General features: G+C 43.5%; 1 protein-coding gene across 1 annotated transcript; it reads right to left on the bottom strand.

The window, feature by feature from the left end:
- Window positions 1–2,282: 2,282 nt before the first annotated feature.
- ZBTB43 (zinc finger and BTB domain containing 43) lies at window positions 2,283–24,005 on the bottom strand. Its single transcript, XM_081103744.1, has 3 exons — window positions 23,900–24,005; window positions 6,238–7,709; window positions 2,283–3,381 (listed from the first exon to the last, which is right to left on the bottom strand). The coding sequence occupies exon 2, from the start codon at window positions 7,684–7,686 to the stop codon at window positions 6,283–6,285; it is 1,404 nt and encodes a 467-aa protein (XP_080959870.1). The 5' UTR covers window positions 7,687–7,709; window positions 23,900–24,005; the 3' UTR covers window positions 2,283–3,381; window positions 6,238–6,282.
- Between the last annotated feature and the right edge of the window lie 846 nt (window positions 24,006–24,851).

Raw genomic sequence — 24,851 nt, 5'->3', positions numbered from 1 at the left:
TATAAATACATTTAATGGCTTTAGTACTGGTTTCTTATTTTGGAATATGAGAAAAATCAGAACTCACAATCACTAGAGTCTAAAAAGCCACTGTTTTTTATAAAATATACTTACCTATAATACTGCTTATAAATTACTGTTTCTGTAGAGCCCACACACTCCCTCAAAGGACAGCTGTGGTTTTCCTGTGATTGCATCAAGCTATTTGCAGTGGTACAAGAAAGTGGCAGAAGATTACAAAAGAAAAAACATGTTTTTCTTTTGTTAATCCTCACCCAAGGATATTTTTTCCAATGATTTTTTTTTCTTTTTAGAGAGAGTGGAAGGGAGGGAGGAAGAGAGGGAGCCCGAGAGGAGACAAAGAAAAACATCGATGTGAGAGAGACGCATTGATTGGTTGTCTCCTGCATGGGCCCTGGCCGGGGCTGAGGATCAAGCCTGTGACCCAGATACGTGTCCTTGACCAGGAATTGAACCCTCAACCCATTGGTGCACAGGGTGATGCTCTCACCACTGAGCAACACCAGCCAGGGTCAAATTGTTTGGTTTTGATCCAACTAGTCAAACCAGTTCAGAAAAAGATGATGAAATTTCTCTCCCCACCTTCACTCCACTTCTGGTTTCTCATTAAGGGGAAAAAAATGCCACTCTTGCCCATCGTCATTTATTGAACTCTAAACACAGACCGCTGTCCAAGTTTTCTTAAAAAGAACAAGATGAAGTTCAAAGGGCACAGAGTTCTCATTCGCTTTCTGTGGAGAAAGAACATACTTAAGATCATTTACCAAATAATGAATGACTTACATCAAGTTCCAGCTTACCTCATCTCCTGCTGCCGACTTGCTCACTGCTCCACTGACTGTGGGACAATCCGAGAGCTGTGCGCCCTCCGCGGTGCCCAGGCCTGGAGACGGGCTCAGGGATGCTCCGGTGTGCGAGGGGAAGCTGTCCGAGGTGACTGTGAGGAAATCTAAGTAAACTGCGCAGGTGTTACATGCTCACTTCCTGCCCTTCCGTTCCCAAAGACAAATGAACCAACCACGTCATCTTCTCCTTCCTCCTGATAAGGACACAGGGCTTCTCATCTCCACACCCCAGAGGCCCCTCGCCTGCGGGAGCCGTGTGAAACCTTTCTAGGGGGGCTGGACTGCTGGTAGCCACAGGCCTCAGCAGGGTCCCCAGGAGGGGTGAAAATAGGGGTCAGAGGGGTCACATGCCAGAGACTGAGCTGTTTGCCCTTGGTCAGGATGGACAGGCCCTACCTCGGGGGAAAAGGGCTAGAAACGGTTCTTCTGGACTTCTTCACCAGCAGAGGATGGCCAAGCCACTGCAGCTTCAAAACCAGCAATGGGGGGGAGCCTCACAACAAACAGTGGGACAGAAGGTGTGTGGGCAGATGGTAAGTTTGGTCTAAAACAAGCAGCGTCTCGGGTAATGAGCTGTTGTGTGGAAACATGTGGGGCTCGCAGTGCCTGTAGCACTTTGAAAGGGCACTGCTGCTGGTCCTTCAGGATTTCCTTTTTTAGGGGGGTGGCTGGGGAAGGGCAGAGTGAGGCGAGGCAGAGCCCCTTAAAGAGCAGGAGGATTTCGGAGCAGAGGAAAAGCCACCTCCACGTGTTGCAGCCACGAAGCCCGGAATTCGCACCCCAGCTCTGCTCTGGCCACTGTCCTGCCTTTGGGAACACCCTGCCTTCTCTGAATCCCAGCAGCTGCACATGTGAAATGAATAGACCTGGGGCATCAGCCAGGGTCCTGGCATGAAGCATTTGGCATACTCAGCTGGGATGAGCTAGTAGTCATAAGGGGACTACTTACAAAGGGTGTGGGTGGGGCTAAGGGACTCCTGTGAGGGCAGAGAAGCCCCTGAGGCCTGGCAAACAGGGAGTCGGGACCAATCCTTGGCTTGAAATGATAGAGGCAGGGTGTGGTTACCAAACCTTGAAGTTGCCCAACAGGAGCTGTGGCCTTTGGCAGAGGAGCCCGGCCACCATCAACCCACACCTGGCAGGAAGAAGCCAGGGGAGTGACTTCCCCAACCTCTCCGCTTAAATGCCAAGTTCCTTCCAGCACATCTGGTAGATCCTGACCAGAGAGGCTGGACTCCAGAACGAAGCACAGGGTAGGGAGGGGACCTAAAGGAGCAGAGAACACCCAGCACACCTAACACCTGATGGGGCTGGCGGGGTTTTAAGGAGAGCATCATCGTAAGTGCCTGGCATCGCAAATGGTCACTCACTACCTATTCAATCCGACTGCCTATTTGGCATTTATTCTCGAAAGGCCACAATATAACTTTTATTCTCAGGTGGCAAAAGCCAGAATGAAAACAAAGACATGTTTCACCCAGAGTGAAAAAACGTTTACAAAATTGACAGATAACATTTATTAAAACATGTCATACAAAAGGGCATGGTCTCTTCTATAAGAAGAAAATATTAAACAGTAACATTCAGTTAAGTAAAACCATGCTGTACACTGCAGACAGCAATATATGTAGACAAAACTATTCAACTTTTGCAACACAGGCATAACAGTTCACAAAATATCAATAAGATATGCACCTAGTGATAATCTGTTTATCGTCAAATGGTTTCATGGCCTAAGAGTCACCTGACTTGCATAAATAAAGTAATTTTCTGGAACCTCATAAAAGGAAAGAAGGCAGCAGCAACTGACATTGTGACACAGGCTTCAAGCAAAACTAAAAAAAAAATAAAAAATGTCACATTTGCAAAATGTGTTCCAGCATCGTCCCACAGAATACTATCAGTAGAGATCTAAAATAAGAAACATGTACCTTTAAATATATAAGTAGCAAAGAAAAAACTCAATCAAACAAACCCTGATTTCACTGAATAAAGTTAGTCACCCATGAAAGCAACCTAAACACAAAATTAACTGTGGCATAGATGGGGCGGGGGCTGAGGGAGGGTCCTATGTTGTTTGGTGTCCAGCACTCCTAAGCGATCAGAGACCTTTTCAAAGCAAACACCTGGGTTGGGAGTGACGGAGTCCTCGCCACCCTTGGTGACCAGGGACAGCAGCAAACCCCCCTCCCCAGGGAAGTGCAGTTCTGCCCGTGGGCTCTAACTTCCCTTGGGGCAGGCAGCTGGGCCTTTCCCTAGGAAGGAGCCGCTGAGGCTCAGCAGCTTTCCCAAGCAGCTGGAAGTCAGCGCAGGGGCCAGTTTATTTCAGAAAAGCCCCTGAGAAAGGAGGAAACCCTCTGGGAAGACTCCCTGAAAGCTGTGGCCAGGAGAGGAGACCGGAGGAAGGTGAGATCTGCATCAGAATCAACAGGCTGGGCCCAGGACGAAAGGCTGCCGCAGTCCTTCCGTAGACAGTGACGCCTACTTACCAAGTGGATTACTGTAATGTGTACATCTAAAATTAAAGGCATAGTATCAGTACTCACATTAAATACCACTGGTGGTGCCTTGAAGCCCTTTCCTACTGGGAGTAGATCAAACCACAGTTAAGACTCTATAAAATAGAGGACAAATACCTTGGTTGTAGGCCACTGATATGATCCCTGAAAGACTGGAAAATGTTATCCACAGCCACCCAAACTTTGGAAGGATAAAGATTTTCTAAAGCTGTACGGAGGCTAAGGAGACAGACTATCCAACCCAGGGTAGGCAGGAAAAACAGGTAGTAATACAGCATGAACTCCTACCCCCAAAAGCCGAGTTTATAGAATTGTCCAAACTAAAGCAATCCCCTTCCCCACCTCTCTGAACTTGCCAACATTTCAGATGCCCAACTGTCTCCCAGGGTCTGGCTGGCCTGATGAACAACCCTAATTTTTATGGAAACCTCAACGATCATAAAAAACTTAAAACAATAGAGGTGAGGAACTTGGACTTTAAATTCTACATTTAGTAGCTGATGTGCATATAAGGATTTCAACAAAAAATACAGCTTCACAACTCATGACCTAAGTCCCAGCACAACTGACTGCTTCCAAATGACACCAGAGGGCTGCCCTCCTGCTCCCGGCCCAGTGCTGGCGCTTCATTAACTCACGACGTGGGTGCCGGGCCTCGGCATGGCTAAAGGAACGTGGTTTCCCCCCAGTATTTAACTTTCCCTCTGGGACTCTTCTCCCCAGTGTCCCAATGCTCGTGTGAATATAATCTTTAATGGGAAACAGGATGTCACACCTTCCAAACAGGCAGACAGTGGTTTGCTGATACCACGGAAGAGGGTCATCAGCTGTTGGCAGAACAAAAAGGCTTCTCTGCCTTAGTGCGGACAGATGAAGGGGGGGAAGCAGTTTCCCCTCACACATAATGGCTAGGATCAGACCTAACCCCACTGGCTTCTTACGAGAGAAAGGACAGGAGCCGCTGAGCTTGGTTGTCCAGTCACTCTGTCAGGTCCACAGAGAAAGGACTGGTAATGGTGACGTTTCAACATGAAGAGAATATTAATGTGGCAAACAACCAAGAGGTAATAGCTAGTTTCTAGGTTAAAAAATCAATATATATATATATTTATATATATATGTATTATAATAAAGTTTTAAATACAAAGTGCTTTTTATATATCGAGAATGATACAGTGTTAATGAGTAGATCCCTGTTTTGTAATCTTGATTACAAGAGTTAACTGGTGAGAACTTTCTTTCCTCTTTCTAGACAACGCTCAACAAGTAAACACCTGGTGGTAGAAGCTTAAGGATCAGAGGCCATTGCCAGCGATGTCTGTCACATCAGAGCAAAACCAAACTTTTAAAACAAAATTTCATCCCAAATCCAAGAAAAGTTATTTTTATTTTCAGGAAAAAAAGGTTTCCACTTGGAAGGAATAGACCAGTAAGTTTATGGAAAAGTTGACATAGAGTAGCACCCTGTCCTACCCTGGTGATAATTTCAGGTCTATTACAGAGCTTAAAGCATCCTGAACATAAGCTTGCTTTTCACCCTGAAACATCTGACTGATTGGAGAAAAGGTCTCAGAATAGCTGCTCATCTTGTTGCTTTTGATAGGTATAGCTAGCTATGTGGACTTGTAAATTTATGCGGCTTTGTCTATAATTTGGGAGCATGAATCTGTAGACTACTTTCTAAAATTAGGATCCTTCTTTCCCCCCCCTTTTAAAACACATCCCAGCACTCCCAAAAGACCTGGCAGCCTTAGCTCAGTGTGACCCTCTCAGGGAATAAATCTCCCCTATCAATGTAGTTCCAAGACTCCTCTCTTCTTGTGTAGTTTCTCTCCCTGCACTGTGACCTGCCACTCACAATTCTGCTATTCGGCAACTCTCACTCTGACAGCTGGGAGCAGTGTCATTGCAGCACTCCATTTGCTCATGAAGCTCACAGGTCATTCTCAGCTGTGACTTCTGGCTCCTTCCCACTAACTGGTCGCGGACTGACCTCTTTGGGAAGAACCATCTAAGATAGGGCAGAAGGCTACAGCAGCCAGTGGTGCCGTGGTCAGTCACAGCAGGCTAGCCGTCTGCTAGCCGTAGAGCAGATCCCACTGTGTGGATGCTACAATTAAAACATAACGGATTTGGGACAGCAAGCCAATTAGAAATATCTATCTCTGGCACACTAGAGAATTATAATTAGATACAATTGTTCAAACTAAATGCTAGTACTAAATACAAAATTCTGCCTTATCAAGAGTCTGAAACACACTGTGACAGTGGCGTCGTACAGAAATCGAAGCTTGTACCATAAGCTGTTTTACACTTCAACTGTCACCCTCTTACTATCTCTTTAGTTTTAGTTAAAATACCCTTTCAGAAAGAAAACCAGATGAAAGCTCTGTTAATCAATTTCGCATCCTAAGAATCACATTGTTTGTAGCTTTTACATAAGTAGCATTTCATTCAGTAAAGCAGCTACCAAAACAAATCCACATTACCTAAGTATCTATAGCCAAGAGCAAAATAAGCTTCCATGACCTTGTAACAAGTGATCAAAAACGGCTACCACCTGAAAGGGAACTGGTGGGCTGGCATCCAGTTCCAAGTGCAGGTATCTCCACCACCAAGTCCACCTGCCCCAATCACAACAAGCCTAAAGGTGTACCCGGCCAGCTGGAAGGGGGGCTCATTTACCCCCATTACCTACTCCAGACCTGGACTAGAACATACGAATCTGAGGAACTGGATTTTTTTAATTGGCCTACTTAGAACTGGTCTTTCAGAAATATCTTTCATTTTTTTAAGCTTCTCTCATAATAGCAAGTAGCACACATCATCTGTGCCCAGATTTGCATAATTACCATCTTTTATTTTGGTGCCTGCCACTCAAGGGCCAGATACTATTTTTAGTTAGCCTCAGTCGTATTCTGCTCAGCCTTTGCAGCTTCGTAAGACTTGGTACAAGAAGTCACGTGCCTGTGGAAACTGTCCCTCCACATAAATCTCTTTGCACAGATATTACACTCATACGGCTTTATGCCTGTGTGAATTTTCATGTGGCCCACGAGGTGATGCTTCATTTTGAATTTCTTACCACAGACACCACAGCCATAAGGCCGCAGACCGAGATGCATGCTCATGTGGCGGTCTCTCTGGCTCTTGTGAGTGAAACTCTTCCCACACTGACAAGGATACAGCTTGTCAGTGGCCGAGAACCCCAAGTGGGAAGCTTCTTCTTTAATCCCTGCTACCATTTCAATATTCTCACTGTAGCCTGCTGGTAGGGCAGCGTCTTGTCTGTGCCCAATTAGATTGCCCTCTGACCTCTCTCCAGAAAATTCTTCCATGGAAGAGCCATAGAAATCCACCTGCTCATCGTAATTGCTTTCATCAGCCTGTTCGTCAAATTCTGCTTCCACTTTTTTCTCCACGATGTGAAAGTCTTCCTCTACTCCCGAAGGCTGGACCGAGTGCTCCGCCTGCATGTTGTTGATGGACTCCGTGACCTGGTGCTCATCGTAGGGCGCGTGCACGTCCATGCCCTCGCATGCCTGCTCAAAGCGCTCCGGCTTCACGTGGATCCAGCGCTTGTGAGCCATTATGCTGGGCTTGCTGTACAGAGGCCGGGTGTAGTGGAACTCGGCGCTGTCGCTGGCCGCCTCCTCCCCGTCCTGGCTTGCCATTTCCGTGCTCAGCCGGTCGTGCTCTGTGGACGAGTTGCTGGGAAGGTATTCGTGCTCAGTGAGCTGAGATGACAGCTCGTCTTTGGTGCTCTCCTCTTCATTCTCTCCATCCCTCAGTTCCTGGGATTTGGGGAAGTCAGTATGGCTCCCAGAGCCCAGCTCGAAGCTCTCCACCAGGCCATTGTAACTACTGCTGCTTGGAGACTGGTGATCGCTGCTATGATTTAGCTTTTGACAAAGGACCGTAGGGTTTCCCTCTAAAACCTCAGTGCACTTGTCCACCACATGCCACATCTGGAGGAAGCTTGCTGCTGTTAAGTAACTAACAATTTCTGGAGCGGGCATTACTAGACGTCCCGTGTAACTGGACAGGAGAATGTTCTCAAACACCCTTGGGTTCATCACATCAGGCAAAACAATCCTCCTGCTGTTTTTCAGAAGCACCTGGTCACAAAAGTAGGGCGAACTGGCAGCAAGAACAGCTTTGTGTGCCCGGAAAATGTGGCCCTGCACCACAATGGAGACATCACATAACTGTCCTTGCTGGCGCTGCTGGTTCAGTTTCTGCAGAATGGTGCTGGAAAAATCAGGAAATTCTACTCGAAAAGAGTTTGTTCCAGGCTCCATTTCATCACAAATCTTGTTCAGTGCTACAAAAGAAAGAAAAGTGAGTGCTAGTGCCATCCCAGAGAGAAACTTACTGATCACTAAGAAAACTGAGACGGGACCCACAGTGCCACCAGAGTCTCGCCTGTGGGCACTGGTGGGTGGAGCATTCATTCCCTGTAGGGAGCAGCTATAGGGTTAAGCCTCCAACTGACCTGTTGGCAAAGCCACAAACAAGTCCCGGCTTAGGGGGCACAGCCCACTTAACATAATTAGGCTTGACCTTATGACTCTCTCTAGATCTTATCTGGGTAGCTAATGGGCTGAGGGAGATGCACCAAGTGCTGCCAAAACAAGTGAAACTCACAAGAACACTGTAACTATGGTGACCACTACCTTGTTTACCTCTGGCTATAAAATAAAGGCTCAACTTGCCATCTGGATCTCTCTCTGTGGCCCTAGCCAGGCACAGGAAGATCCACCTAGTCCTAGACCCAGCTTATTCTCTGTCTGTCTTTTCTACATCCTTCACTGAACCCCCTCAGGCTCACCGAACCCTTGGCTGTGCTGGCACGGCACAATTCCGCAGAGCAAGGCTAGCAGGTATGAGTGTGCCAAGAGTAGGAACCACCCACCACTCATCATGGTATTAACTCTTCATTTTGCCTGTGTCTGAAAACCCAACAGATTTATCAGTGGTATTTATCATATCACTCTAATCTATATCTAAGTATTGCTAAATACCAGGTATGAGATAAAAGTATAAGATAAAAGAACCAGACAACCAAAGCAAAGATTGCAAGTCAACAATGAGAGATAGGGAGAGATGCCAAGAGAAGAAATGAATGTTTCTTGAGTATATAATGTCCCTGGTGTGTAATTACTATATATGAATACACCCATTTTTCAATTAATCTTTATAATGACTCTGCAAATATAGGGATTGATATTCAAGTTCAGTGATTTCAAGCAACTATGCCAAGCCCAAAATAGAAGTTTTTATTAAGATGGGACTTGAATCTAGGTTTCTATGACTCCAAAGCCTATGCTATTTTCCCTATCACATCATTCTGCTGCTTCGTAGAAGATGCCAAAATACCAAGTAGTCATTAATCATTTTAAAAGGTAAGACAGTGTTTTAAGAATGAAGTAGAATGAAGTATTAGTTGATGGTTTATACCTCTTAACATGTTTCATCATAACTTAAAACAAAAATAGACCAAGAAACAAACTATTTAGATACTTGCAGTTTCAAAAAGGAAAGAAAACTATGTAAAAGTATAGATTAGAAGTATGTAAACAGATTCTCTGCTTGACCTCATCACTGTAGAATTTTGTTTTTAGCTAACCGGAAAAAAACATGGAGAGAGGGACTAATACACACGAGTGGGATTAGTTCCCTTATAAAAGAGACACCCGGAATTCCCTGTAAGGGCAAGACAGGGAATTCTACCGATGAACCAGGGAGTGACACTGAATTTTCTGCCCCCTTGACCTTGGACTTCCCAGCCTCCAGAACTTTGAGGAATAAATTTCTATTTATTTTGTTACAATAGCCCAAGTGGACTAAGATACCACATCAGCACAAAAAGAGCTAACTCATTTTGTTCAAATGGATATTAGTTTCCTGCTATATGGGTTTATCATAACTTAAGCAGTTCTCTTCTTACAGAATTTTAATTGTCCAGTTTGAAATGATGAGCAATGCTATAATGGACATCTGTGCATAACTATCTTGGCATATCTTTGAAATATCCATAGATTAATCTCTACCAGTGGAATTGCGGGGCCAAAGAAAGGGCTGTGCATTTGACATTCTGATATGTATTACCAAACTACTTTCCAGAAAGGTTGCACCATGCCACACTCCTACCCACAGTAATGACAGTACCTACTCCCCCACACTCTACCAACACTGGATGTTATCAAATAAGATCTTAAAAATTTGGCAAATCACCAAAGTGACTAATCTATGATTCACTGTTGTTTTGACCAACATTTCTTTAATTATTATATAAGATACTCTTTACTCATGTTTACTGGTCATTTGTTTTTCCTATAAATTATCAGTCATATCCTTTGCTCAAATAAATTGGGCAATTCATCTTACTGATTTGTAGTTTTTTTTGTAAATTCATGAAATTAACTTTGAAATGTATGTAAATTACCCAATCGTTACTTTTATGGCTCCAGGGTTTGTGTTAGACATGGAAAAGCATTCCTAACACCAAGGTTATTTTTAAAAAGTCAACAAAAATTATTTAGGCTTTTTCTTGGTACATTTTTTAAAAAGCATGTTAAACCTTTAATATATAAAGTTTATTTTGGCATAAAGAGAAATACTGGGATCCAGCCCTTTCCCCTCCAAAATGGCTAGCCTACTTTTCCAACACTATCATTGAATATCCATCTTTTCTTCAAGATTCAAGTATGTGTTATAGAATTTTAAATGACTGACAATAGACTTTTATTTTTTTTAAGTATATTTTATTTTTACAGAGAGGAAGGGAGAGGGATAGAGTTAGAAACACTGATGAGAGAGAAAGAAACATCGATCAGCTGCCTCCTGCACATCCCTTATTGGGGATCAAGCCCGCAACCAAGGTACATGCCCTTGACCGTAACCGAACCTGGAACCCCTCTTCAGTCTGAGGGCAATGCTCTATTCACTGAGCCAAACCAGTTAGGGCTGACAATAGACTTTTAAAAACAGTTCTACAAACATAAATGCCATAGCACTGTTATAGAAAACTAGAGGCCCAGTGCACGGATTTGTGCACACTAAAAGGAAATTAATTACGTGGCGGCCAATGGAGTGGGACTGGGCGAGATGGGCTGAACACACCCGAGCCAACCTCCCGCGGTCCCTCCTTGGCCGGCCATACCTGGGGCGGCACCGGGGCTCAAAGGGCATCTGCGGAGTGAGCGGGGTCCCTCTGGCAGGTGGAGTCCCTTGGCCTGGGCTGCGGGGATCGGGCTGAAACCAGCAGTCCAACATCCCCCGAGGGATCCCGGAGTGCGGCGAGAGGGCACTCTGCAAATTTGCTGTCGCTGGACAGCTCCTGCATTGAGCGTCTGCCCCCCTGGTGATCACTGTGCATCATACCTACCGGCATGTCATACCTACCATCTCACCCAGTCGCTTAGCCTTTTATATATATAGATGGTGGAGTAGAAAGCTCTAGAGGTCAGTTCCTCCATAAAAACAATCAGTAAGCTGTTAAAATTATCAGAATCAACTATTTTGGAACCCTGGAATCTGATCAGACACTTAGAGTAACTTATAGCCTCTCCCTTGAAGAAGGGAGAGGCAGCTGAACCTTGCTAAGAAAGCAGTGTGCCCAAACCAGCTACAATCCCTTCCTCAGCCCTGCCATAGCCTGGGGGACATTGGCCCACATTCCTACAGTGCTGGCTGATGCCAGGGTGGACAACAGGGCCATGTCCTCCAAAAATTGGGGTTTTTTTGCCCCTGGCCAGTCTGGTAGACCCACACAGCTTTGTTTGGATTCCTCAGGTTGCAGTGGCTTCCCCAGCAGCATCTATCATAAGGTTTAAAAAACAACATATGTTCCCCTACATTCCTCTGGGTCAAAGCATTTAAGGAAATCTTTGTCAAGTCATAGTCTGACCACATAGATAAAGCAACAGAAACTTCAGTGACTATATGCAACAAGGAATACTATAGACTTTGAAAAATAATTTGGAAAAAAACACTGTTCAAACAGGTCACTGCAGCCCTCAACGAGTAATAAAGGAAACTGCCTCGGAGGGGAAGAATCTATTTCAAGAGCCACCACATTAGAATATTCAAAATGTTCCAGTTCTTAACCAAAACTAAAAACTACACGAAGAAAAAGGAAAATATGGAGTATTCACAGGGAAAAAAGAATCAGAAATTCCAGACATTGCAAGCACTCATTAAAGATGTTAAATCAATCAGCTTGTGTATCAAATTGCTAAAAACAAAACGAAAACCCTATATGACAAAGAACTAAAGGAAATCAGGGAACAATGTCAATGAAGAGTCAGAAATTATAGAAAGGAACCAAATAGAAATTCTGGAGATAAAAAGAATAATAGCTGTGTTACAGGCTGAATTATATCCCTTCCCCATGCATATGCTGAAGCCCTGTAACCTCTGTACCCCAGATGGAGCTGTATTTGGACATAAGGTCTTTAAGAGGCCATTACGTTAAAATGGGCCGTCAGGGTGGGCGTTAATAGAATCTGACTGGCCTGTTGGTAAGAAATGAAATTTGGACACAGTGGCAAAGTGGCCATCTGCAAGCTAAGAAGTGCTCAGGAGAAACCAAATCTTCTAACACCACAATGTCGGACTTCTGGCCTCTAGAATTGTGTGTGTGTGTGTGTGTGTGTGAATTCTGTTATTTAAGTCACCTAGTCTGTGATGTTTTGTTATGGCAGACCTAGGAAACAAATATGAGCTGAAATTAAAAATTCGTAAAAGGAATTTAATGGCTGATTTAAGCAGGCAGAAGAAAAAAAATCAGCAAATTCAAAGATAAAGCAAATGATATTATCCAGCCTGAGTAATAGAAAGAATGAAGAAAAATGAACACAATCTGAGGCACCTGTGGGACACTATTAACTGTACGAACACTAACATGCACATCATGGGACTCTCAGAAGAAGAAAGGGTAGAAAAGATATTTAAAGAAACAACGGTCAAAAACTTTCCAAATTTGATAAAAGACACACCTACACATCTAGAAGCTCAACAAACTCCAAGCGGGATAAAATTAAAGAAATCACATGAGATACATCGTAAGTCAAATAGTAGAAAGCCAAAGAAAAAGGATAATCTTCAAAGCACAAGAAAGAAGCAACTCATCATGTAAAAGGGCTTTTCAGTAAGATTAACAACTAATTTCTCATCAGAAACCATGGAGGCAGTGGACCACATTTAAAGTGATAGAAGAAGGCAGTGGTATGACATTTAAAGAGCTAGAAGAAAAATCTGTCAACCATGAATTCTATATATGGCAAAACTATTCTTTCAATAATGAAGAAGAGGCAAGCCCTGGACGGGTAGCTCAGTTGATTAAAGCATCATCCCAATATGCTAAGGTTGCAGATTCAATCCCCAGTCAGGGTACGTACAAGAATCAACCAATGAATGCATAAGTATGTGGAATAACACATTGATGTTTCTGTGTGTGTCTCCCTTCCTCTCTCTCTAAAATCAATCAATCAATAAAAATTATTTTAAAAGAATGAAGGGGAAATTAAGACATTTCCAGATAAACAAAATCTAAGGGTATTGTTACCAGTAAACCTCCCCTACAAGAAATGATAAAGGGAGGTCCTTTAGGATGAGATAAAAGAACATTAGATAGTAATTCAAAGCTATATACAGAAATAAAGACTACTGAAAAAGGTAACATAGGTAAGTATAGAAACTGATAATATTATGCTTGGTTTATAACTCCTCCTTTTTCCTATATGATTTAAAAGACAAATGAATAAAACAATAATTATGAATCTATGTTAATAGGCACACAAAATAAGAAGACGTAATCTATGACAATAACCACATTAAGGGGAGGGATGAAGATGCATAGGAGCAGGGTGTTTACATACTATGAAACTAAGTTAGAATTAGTCAAACTAGGTTGTTATACATTTAAGATACCAACTGTAACTTCACTGTAACTAGCAGGAAAATAACAAAAAATATATATGAAAAGAAGGGAATCAAAATGGAATACAAAAAAGTAAGTTAAAAAAACAAACATTTAAAAAAGACAGTGAGAGGAACTGAGGAACAAAAAGCATACATGATATTAAAAGGACAAATAGCTAAATGATAGAAGTAAATTCTTCCTCCAATTAAAAGACAGAGATCAGCAGAATGGATTAAAAAACATAACTTATTTATATGTTGTCTATAAGAGACTTACTTCTGACATAAAGGCACAAAGAGGTTGAAAGTAAAACGATGAAAAAAATATTGCATGCAAAGAGTAACCAAAGAGAGCGGGGTTGGCTATATCGGGGTCAACAAAATAGGTTTACAATTATGAGTACATAAAACAGAGTTTATTGTTGTATTATTTATTAATTATTGTATTACTTTCCATACAAACTACAGACCTACTTTTGCCCATCCCTATATTACCATCTGACAAAACAGATTTTTAAGTCACAAAGGTTACAAGAACAAAGAATACTATATATTGATAAAAGATTCAATCTATCAAGAAGATATAACAATTATAAACACACATATATGTATACACACCTAACAAGAGAAATATAATGAAGCAAAATATGAAGCAAAAATGGACAGAACTGAAGAGAGAAGCAGACAGATCTATAACAGATGGACTTTAACGCCTCAAAAACAGACAGATCCATAAGTAAATAAAGGTATTGAACAATATTATAAATCAATTATATCTACAAGACATATACAGAACACACACAAAAAAGGGAATGCAGTTCTGATACATGCTACAACCTGGATGAACATAATGCTAAAAATGAAACATTAGCACTAACCGGTTTGGCTCAGTGGATAGAGAGTCAGCCTGCGGACTCAAGGGTCCCAGATTCTATTCCGGTCAAGGGCATGTACCTTGGTTGCGAGCACATCCCCAGTAGGGAGTGTGCAGGAGGCAGCTGATCGATGTTTCTCTCTCATCAATGTTTCTAACTCTCTATCCCTCTCCCTTCCTCTCTGTAAAAAAAAAAAAAAAAAAAAAAAAAAATATATATATATATATATATATATATAAATAAATAAATTATTTTAAAAAATAAATAAAAATAAAAATGAAACCTCATACTAAACATTAACTTAAATAAGCCAGATACAAAAGTACAAATGTTGTATATTCCCACGTATGTGAAATATTTAGAACAGGCAAACTCATACAGACAGAAAGTAGACCAGAGGCACCATGGACTCAGGAGAGTTATTGCTTAATGGGTGGAGTTTCTGTTTGGGGTAAGAAAAAATTGGTGCTGGTTGCACAACAAGTACAATAAATGCCACTGAATTGTACACTTGAAAATGGTTAAAATGGCAAACTAACGATATATATATATATATATATATATATATATATATATATATATATTTTACCACACATTACAACAACTGGGGGAAAATCATATAACTTTATTTTTAACTGTGTCAATTGCAATTTAATAAGTATCTGATCTCTGCCATAATTTTGGGTGAGTGTGGCTTTCTACATATTTCCTGATCTTAGTAACATGCAAAGCCTGCACTTTAAAGGTTTTTCTGTTATATAAGCGATACGTTCAAAGTTACAGGCAGTTGTGATCTATAAAAATAGTATAGCTCCTGTTTCAATTGTTTAAAAGACTTTAAGAGTCTCATGCTCTACCGACTGAGCTAGCCGGGCACCCATTGTTTAAAAGACTTTAACAGAAGTAATGAATTAGCTCGCTAAAAACAATATAAAATACTGTATGTAAGGGCCTATGAGGGATCTTTAAGATGATCAAGGCATCTCACCGTCCAGAGTTTATAATCTGGTAGGGGAGATTAAAAAAACAAACAAACAAACTTGAATACAACCCTGTTATTCAACCCAAAGCCTGACAAAAAAGCACCAGGAATTCAGGGGAGGGAACCTGGTATACCCTACAGTTATATATCTTGTCACTATAAATTTTGGTGTCACCAGGGTAAGAGGAAGACTTGAGGGCAGCGTATAATTCTTCCCATTTTCCACATCCTAACCAAAATAATCTAAGAAGTGTGGAAAAGTTGGCTTGAGTCCTAGAAACTAGAGACCAGAGTTATCTGTATGCCACAAACTTTAATTAAGGGTATAGTAGAGATGTGGTCAGACTGAAAGGAGCTGTTGCCCCAGCAACTCCACCTGCTATACCAGGCAATCCTCATATAGTGCAGCAACTGAGTCAGAGGAACACTAGTACCTGTTCATTTGGAAGGTCTGTAACTAAAAAGTGAGGGTGGACCATGGGATAGATCCTGCAGATTGGCGATATTCAAAAGTGGCTGCACTGGGATACCAAAGGTTGCCTTTGGTAGAGATTTCTTTTTTAAAAAACCTGATATGAGGATGGGGCTCAGTAGTAGCCCAGGAAGGAAGCAAAGACATCGTTCATCATTTGCCAGCTGAGCAAGAGACTACAAGGTCCCTGGTATCACTTTCACCAACAAGGAAGAAAATGCAGAGCTCAAGCTCTCCTGAGAGTACCCAATAGCCTCTGGCCCCAGCCATTCCCTTAAAGCTAAGTTCTGGTGTCGGTATGGTTCAGGCTGTCCACCAGCAAAAGAGCTAAGAGTTTGTTCTAACAGTACCCAGATATACCGTGAAAGACCAAAACCAATCCACCCAAAAGGGAGAAAATTTTAGACCTGAACAGAATGTTTCCCTCTAAAAAGTTAATAAACAATAAAAGCAACATGGTTTTATTCTGTTAAGTAAATGGGGTCTGTAAATAGATTCTACAGTAACAAAACGAAGAAAATAGCAAGAGATAAAGAGTACAGTTTAGATAGCATTTTTAAATAACTGTCTTATGAAAACAACTTATGACAACATGGACTATATGAATGAAGTATAAGGAAGAAGAGCTAAAACAGCAGAATGATATATAAAAAAAGAGCTCGCTGAATTAAAGGGAAGATGTAAGAAAACTAATAGAGCAGAAATTTAAACAGGCAATAAGCAGCAGAATTTCGACTATAGAAAATGGAATCAATGATGTGGAAGGCATGTTGGGGAACTTCTATCAGAATGCAGGGGGAGGATGATAATATGAAAACAGCAAGAGAGAAGATAATAGAACAGAAGGACAGAGACTAGAGATAAAATGCACCACAACATATGGTTAATTACTGTCTTTGAGAGAAAGAACAAAATGAATGGGGTATAAGAAATAATCAGGTAAAATATTTAATAGACGAAAACATCCCTGAGTAGAAAACCTTCAGTATTCAGAAGAGGCTTTCGGTGGGGACAAATTAACCCCAGATAAAAGGCAATGCTGGTCTTGCTAGGCAAAGCTTAAAAATAAGCCTCATAAGGATCAAACTATTTCCAAGGAACTTAATTGTGTTCCAGAACAATGCTTGAGAATATTTACATTACAGAAAAATATCCAGAACCCAACAAGGTAAAATTCATGTCTGGCACCCATTAAAAAATCACCATGCATGCAAAAAAGCAGAAAAATGTAGTCATAATAAGGAGAGGAGAAAAAAAAAATCAATAGAAACAGACCTAGAATGACAGATTTATACAATTAGTAGAAAATTTTATATTCCATATGTTCAAGAAAATAGAGGACAATTAAGCATATTAGGTAGAGAAGGAAAAAAAGAACCAAGTTGAACTTTTATTTTTTTTTAATTATTGATTTTTATTGATTTCAGAGAGGAAGAGAGAGGGAGAAAGAGATAGAAACACCAATGATGAGAGAGAATCTCTCCTACCCGCCACCCACTGGGGATGAAACCTGCAACCTGGGCATGGGCCCCTGACCGGAATCGAACCTGGGACCTTTCAGTCCACAGACTGATGCTCTATCCACTGAGCCAAACTGGCTAGGGCCAAGTTGAACTTTTATAGATTAAAATCAACATTGACTTCTGAAAGGAAAAATCATGTTGAAAATGTAAAGGGATGCTGGTGCTATTCACTGTGCACATTACCTTGCTAATAAAAACTACATATGTATGTGAGTAGTAGCAAGAAAACTAATCAAGATCGGTATTTTTTATTATATTAACGAGAGGCCTGGTGCACGAAAATCATGCAGGGGCAGGGGGAGTCCCTTAGCCCAGCCTGTGCCCTCTCACAGTTTGGGAGCCCTTGGAGGACGTCCGACTGATGGCTTAGGCCCGCTCCCCATGGGGAAGTGGGCCTAAGCCGTCAGTCGGACATGCTTAGCACTGCCGCGGAGGTGGAAGAGGCTCTCGCCACCACTGCTGTGCTCACTAGCCATGAGCCTGGCTTCTGGCTGAGCGGCACTCCCCCTGTGGGAGCACACTGACTACCAGGGGGCAACTCCTGTGTTGAGTGTCTGCCCTCTTGTGGTCACTGAGCATCATAGTGGCCGGTTGTTCCGCTGTTGGGCTGAAACTGGCTCTCTAACATTTCCCAAGGGGTCCCAGATTGCAAGAGGGCACAGGCCAAGCCGAGGGACCCCACCGGTGCATGATCAGGGCTGGGGAGGGACCGTGAGAGGGCGCCAGGGCGTGTCTGGCCCATCTCACTCAGTCCCGATCGGCGGACCCCAGCAGCAAGCTAACCTACTGGTCATAGCGTCTGCCCCCTGGTGGTCAGTGCACATCATAGCGAGCAGGTGAACAGCCTTAGCATATCATTAGCATATTATGCTTTGATTGGTTGAACAGCTGACCGGATGACTGGACACTCAGCATATTAGGCTTTTATTATATAGGATGTCCATTCTATGCATTCTTAGATTCTTCCTTTGTTATTTTAAAATAAACTTTTAATTTTGAAATAATTTCAGCTTTATAGAAAAGTTGTAAAGGATGCTGAGTGTTCCCATACACCCCTCACCCAATTTTCTTTAATGTTAACATCTTACATTACCATGGCACATTTGTCAAATAAAAAACCAACCCTGGTAAGTGCCTATGTGATTTTGCAGAATTAAAATCTCCAGACCGCGGTCAATCGGCACCACTATATTTTCTCCTAATTGGAACACTCTAGCCAAAGAACTTAGTAAAACCTCTTTTAAGATTTCTAAAAAACATGCTACTTACTTTATGGAGTTTGACTCATAGCACCCTTTAAGCCACCACTGAATGTTTTAAAACTTAAAGGCAAACATTCCACTGTGGTAAACAATTTGAGATTTAAAAAAAAAAAAAAAGGTATTAAGCACTCTTATGTTTAGTGCATTATCTATACTAACCAAGAAATGGAAGCAACCTAGGTGTCCATTAATAGATGAATGAATAAAAATAAGGTATATGCACACAATGGACTATTACTCAGAAAAAAATAAAAGAATGAAATCTTGCCATTGTGACAACATGAATGCACCTGGAGGATATTATGCTAAGTGAAGTTTGAAAAAGAAAAATACTACATGACTTCACTTATATGTGGAATCTAAAACAAACCAAAACAAATTAACAAATAAAACAAAAACAGATCATAGAAACAGAGAACAAACTGATAGCTGGCAGAGGGAAGAAGGGTTGGGGCAAGTGAAAGAGGTAAGAGGAATAAGACATACAAACTTCCAGTTAAAATAAATCAGCCACGAGGACATAATGTACAGTACAGGGAATACAGTGACAGATGGTTATTAGACTTGGTGATCACATCATCTATATATATAAAAGGTTAAGCGACCGTCCAACCTGTAGCTATGATGCAAAATGACCACCAGGGGGCAAACGCTCAATGCAGGAGCTGCTGAGCTGCAGTGACTTGGCAATTGCAGTTCTCGAACCAGAGAGGAGGGAGCACGATTCTGGGGTGTGTCACCCGAGAGCGGCCCTCTTGCAATCCAGGACCCCTTGGGGGATAGACTGCCGGTTTCTGCCTAATCTTTGCAGGCCAGGCCGAGGGACCCCACCTGCTGGAGGAACCCCGCTCACTCTGCAGACTCCCTTTGAGCCGCGGTGCCACCACAGGTGTGGAGAGACTGCAGGAGGTTGACTCCAGCCTTCTCGCCCAGTCCTGCTCCACTGGTCACCTTCTAATTAATTTCCTTTCAATGTGTACGAATCTGTGCACCAGGTCACTGGTAAGGTCTATAAATGTCAAATCACTAGGTTGTACACCTGAAACTAATATAATATTGTATACCAACTATACTTCAATAATTTTATTTTTTAAAGAAGGTATTCCCTGGCCCATGTGGCTCAGTTGGTTGGAGTATCATCCTGTGCACCAAAGGGTCATGGGCTCATACCAGGTTGCAGTTTGAGGAATGTTCTCTCTCTCTCTCTCTCTCTCTCTCCCTCTTACTTCCTTTCTCTCCCTAAAAAAATAAAAATAAACAATACAAATATAAATAAAAAAGAAGGGCCTACCCAGTTTGGCTGAGTGGATAGAGTGTCGGCATGCGGACTGAAGGGTCCTGGGTTCAATACCGGTCAAGGGCACATACCCTGGTTGCGGGCTTGATTCCCAGTAGGGGGCATGCAGGAGGCAGCCGATCAATGATTTTTTCTCATCACTGATGTTTCTCTCTTTCCCTCTCCCTTCTCCTCTTTAAAATCACTAAGAATATATTTTTAAAAAATAATAAATAAAAATAAAAAAGAAGGTATTGTTCTAGCTATATTAACTCTCCACTTATCAGTCATCCTGCCAATATATTACAATAAAGCCAAGGAAATGTTTTTAACTTAGCCTCTCATGTTCATTAAAATTCAGGAGAAGAAGCTCAAATCAAGAAAGCAGAATGCAGAAAGGCACTTGTTTCATGAAAATTAACTACATACCAACAAAATAAAAGGAAAGTTTTTTTCCCTCAATATGTTACAAACAAGACGGAAAACTTTCCAAAATTATTTTAGACTAGGGGCCCAGTGCACGAAGATTCATGCTCTGGGGGTGGGTCCCTCAGCCCAACCTGCACCCTCTCCAATCTGGGAGCCCTCAGGGGACCCCTCTTCAATCCGGAAGTTTCTGTCTTTGCAATCATATGAGCGAATTGTCTGAGACCCCCAACCCAGTTTGGTTTGTTGCTCACAGAATAATAGAGGCTTTTTTTTTCTTTGCGTCATTTGGTGGAGATTTCCTGGAAGTTTTAGGATATCTTCCCTTTAATTTTTCCTACACACTCTGATTTTACTTATGTTTCTCACCTTTGCTTTCCCTCCATCCCCCACTGCAACAATAATTTGCTCCAGGCTCACTTTGCTCTAGGGCAGCCGTGGGCAAACTACGGCTGAAATGAATAAAACTAAAAAAAAAAAAAGACCGTACCCTTTTATGTAATGATGTTTACTTTGAATTTATATTAGTTCACACAAACACTCCATCCATGCTTTTGTTCCAGCCCTCCGGTCCAGTTTAAGAACCCATTGTGGCCCTCGAGTCAAAAAGTTTGCCCACCCCTGCTCTAGTGTCTAGGACAGTGGTTCTCACCCTTGGGTTGCGACCCCTTTGGCGATCGAACGACCCTTTCACAGGGGTCGCCTAAGACCATTCTGCATATCAGATATTTATATTATGATTCATAACAGTAGCAACATTATAGTTATGAAGTAGCCACGAAAATAATTTTATGGCTGGGTCACAACATGAGGAACTGTATTTAAAGGGCCAGAAGGTTGAGAACCACTGGTCTAAGAGATCCGTCTGCCACCAGAACTACTATTCCCAGAATTCCTGGTGCTCCCTGTACTCTTGGTTTTCCCTTCCTGCTCTGTCTCTGTCCCATGGCTTCCCACTCTGCCAAGTCCTCCAAGCCACCAGCTCTCCCTTTCTGCTCTCTGTCGGGTGGCTTGGGGAACCTGGCTCCACTCTCTGCCGGCTCTCCCACTCTGCTCTCCACCCGGCGCCTGTGTATGCAAATTAACCTGCCATCTTTGTCGGGTTAAATTGCATACTCACTCCTGATTGACTGGTGAGTGTAGCGGAGGGATGGTCAATTTACATGTCTTACTTTCATTATATAGGATAAAGATAAGGTAAAAAAATTGCTCATGAAAATGATATAGAGCATATTCCACTAATTTTAAGAGGCAATTTTTTTTTCCACACTTTTAAACTTCTTAAATCAGGATGTTGCCACAAAGTGCAACACAGTGTAAAAGCATGAACACAATTCTGAATTGAAAAGTATTCAAAAGAGAAGGAATGTTAAGAAGTTTAATGAACAATTTAACCTATTTCACTTATTCTTTCTTGTTATATATGCATTAGAATATCACTGAAAATATCTAAATAAGCCGAAACCGGTTTGGCTCAGTGGATAGAGCGTCGGCCTGCGGACTGAAAGGTCCCAGGTTCGATTCCAGTCAAGGGCATGTACCTGGGTTGCGGGCACATCCCCAGTAGGAGATGTGCAGGAGGCAGCTGATCGATGTTTCTCTCTCATCGATGTTTCTAACTCTCTATCTCTCTCCCTTCCTCTCTGTAAAAAATCAATAAAATATATTTTAAAAAAATATCTAAATAAGCCTAAAAATGTTTCCAATAAGAAATTTTAAAAGCCTAAATGATAAGAAAGTATATGTCATAGCTTAATTAGCAGTGTTTTCTCTCCCTTTGGTGGTACATAAAATAATCAATGTTATCTAGAATTCAACATGGTAGTAATTCAGCTGCCACATCTTATAAGAAAGTTTGAATAAACTATCTTACAGGCAAGTTGACAGTTTAAATATGAGCATAAAATAAAGGCATCCCTTAAAAAAATAACACATAATTTTGCATTATTATAATAAAAAAAAAACCCCTATTTTTCCAACCCTATGAGTTTTCTTCACGTGAAAAGCAAAATCTTCCTCGAATTTTCTACTTCTGCAGCAGACTCCTGCATTGAATCCACGGAATATGGAGGAAGGGGGAGAGCTAGGGTGGGACCTGCTATAAGTAGAAAACTTGAGGAAGATTCTAACAGAATTCTTTTAACCAAACTCCTAAGGACCTTGGCTGCGAAGAGAGCAGGTTATCAATAAATCTGGTTCAACTAAATGCTATTCCTAAAAGCTACAGAGTGAATTTCTTAAATCACATTTTCAAAGAACTTGTTAGTTCCAGGTGTCTCCAATGAGCAATTTTTCCGCATTGTGGTAAAACACGCTTAAGATAAAATTTACCATTTTAAAGTGCACACGTTGTGGCATTTCGTACAACCGCAATGTTGTGCAACCATCACCTCCATCCATTTCCAGAATGTATGGTCCCAAACTAAAACTCTGTATCCAATTAGGCACGAACTCTCCCCCATTCCCTCCTCTCCCAGCCCCTGGTAAACTATATCCTACTTTCTTTCTCTAGGAATTTGCCTATTTTAGGTATCTCCTGTAAGTGGACCAATACAATAGTTATTCTCTTGTGTCTGGCTTATTTCTCCAGTGAGTACTCCTGTAAAGCAGAGAATGAACCCCAAATGCTTAGGTTTCTCATCACTGACGAGTCCCTGTAGGTACTGACCATCTGGGAACACAGCCCACAGCTCTCCCGGAAACCCTGCTACTGTTCCTGGAGCCCCAAGGGCAGAGAGTCTCAGGCCGGCCCTTCCTGACGCTGCAGACAGGTCCGGTGCAGCAGCTGCTGAGAGCCCTGGAGGCCATCCTGGGGTGAGGGATGGAGCAAAGGGAAGGAGGGGGCCGCGCAGCGGGCCTCAAGAACCGTGGGTGAGAAAAGGCGAGGGTTCATCAGCCACCGGAGCTCTGAGATGGCCGCCGTCTGCCCGCTAGGGGCTCCTGCACCCTGACACCGAGATGGGCAGACACCTGTCAGCGTTGAGCCAGACTGCAGGCTAGTCACTGAGAATGTCACCAGGACCGGAAGCTTCGAGGGGTCATGAGTCACCTTCCACGGCTCAGCGGTCGGGGCCGGCCGGCCCGCCCTGCCCAGACAAACCCGGCCGGGGGAGGCACAAACAGGAGAGGAAGCCAGACCGGCGGCCTAGGAGCAACACCGGTGGCCGAAGAGCTGCACCTACAGGCAGGCCGTGAATGGGAAACACGAGAGACACAGAAGCAAGGCGGAAGCAGAGATAAAAACAAGGTTCACCCACTCCGGGGTGGGCTCGGGAGACACAGAGTGGAGAGAAATACAAAGCTGACAGGGGCCACGTTCAGAGGCAGCATGGGCAGGTGACAGCAGGTGGCACCGACGGCCACAGAGGTGACACGGCGGTAAACAAGCAGGTATCCGCGACGTCCGGGCGCAGCCTTTCCCTCCCGGCCTGGGTTCGAACCCGAGGTCGCCGAAGGCCGGGACACAGGGCGGCTGGACCTCTAAGCGCTCGGGTCCGCCGAGGTCCGTCCGCCGCCTCCGCCGCAGGGTGACCTTGGGCGCGACGCTCCCTCGGGGGCCCTGGCGTCGCGGTGCGCGCGCGGGGGTGGCGGGAGACCGCAGACGCAGGACCCGGCGCACGGGGACTCCCACCACCCGCGCGCGGCTGAAGCATCCGGGTCGGCGGCCGGGCCTGGCGGGGCGGGCAGCGCGCACCGGCCCGCAGGTGAGCCCTAAGCCTCGCCGGCTTCCCTGCCGGCCCCTCCCCGCCCGTGGTCCCGACCCCGCCGTACCTGCCAAGGGCTCGGCGCTCACATAGCCGGCCCGGGACACTTTCCGCCGCCGGAACCAGGCCGGTTCAAGCTGTCGCCGCCGCGAGCGCCTCAGCCTGCACCTCCCGCCCCCGGAAACGCTTCCCGGTGCCGCCCCCTGAAACTGACAGTGCTTCCGAGGGTGCGCCGGCGAGAGAGCGGTGTGCGCATGCGTGGCTCCTGCTCCAGGAAAGACCTCGGGCCGGTGCCCCTTGGTATCCCGCGCCTGCGCAGTCCAGCCTGGTGCAGGTCGATCAGCTTTAGGGACTTTATAAACGTTGACCCATCTCAGCCTGCCCAGCAGAGATCGTGTCAAACCGTTTCTGCCTCCGCAGCACCTTTGGCACGCAATGGATGCTGAGTAAATGTTATCTGAAAGGACCAATACACTTGGTGTGGCAGGTGTCATGCTGGGTCCCCTAGGAAAAAAAACTCATTTTGTTTAGGTACCAGAGGAGATCCTTTGATCTCAGAGCAGGTGGACCTTCACCCCAGCTGGAGCGAATGACTCATACATAGTTGGTCCAGTGTTCATGGTAATCTCGTTATCATTAGCCCAGTAGTTGGGTAGTTGGATGAGGCATAGTCATGTGGCCAGCTTCTGGCCCATCATACTCATTGTAGAAGTCGTTGAGTGAGAAAAAGTTGTTTTTTTGTTTTTCTCAAATCCACTAGGACTTCTAGTTGAGTACACCCCTGAAGTGCTTTGTCGCTTTTATTTTCTTCCTGCCTCTAAGCCAGTGGTTCTCAACCTTCTGGCCCTTTAAATACAGTTCCTCATGTTGTGACCCAACCATAAAATTATTTTTGTTGCTACTTCATAACTGTAATGCTGCTACTGTTATGAATCGTAATGTAAATATCTGATATGCAGGATGGTCTTAGGCGACCCCTGTGAAAGGGTCGTTCGACCGCCAAAGGGGTCACGACCCAC

Source organism: Myotis nattereri (assembly GCF_964212035.1).
Source record: "Myotis nattereri genome assembly, chromosome: 12".
Lineage (NCBI taxonomy): Eukaryota > Metazoa > Chordata > Mammalia > Chiroptera > Vespertilionidae > Myotis > Myotis nattereri.
Note: the sequence above shows the minus strand (reverse complement) of the source record. Positions and strands in the feature narration are given on the sequence as shown.

Bases quoted from the DNA above. Each gene is read 5' to 3' on its own strand.
- ZBTB43 (XM_081103744.1), bottom strand. From the start codon at position 7,686: ATGGAGCCTGGAACAAACTCTTTTCGAGTAGAATTTCCTGATTTTTCC.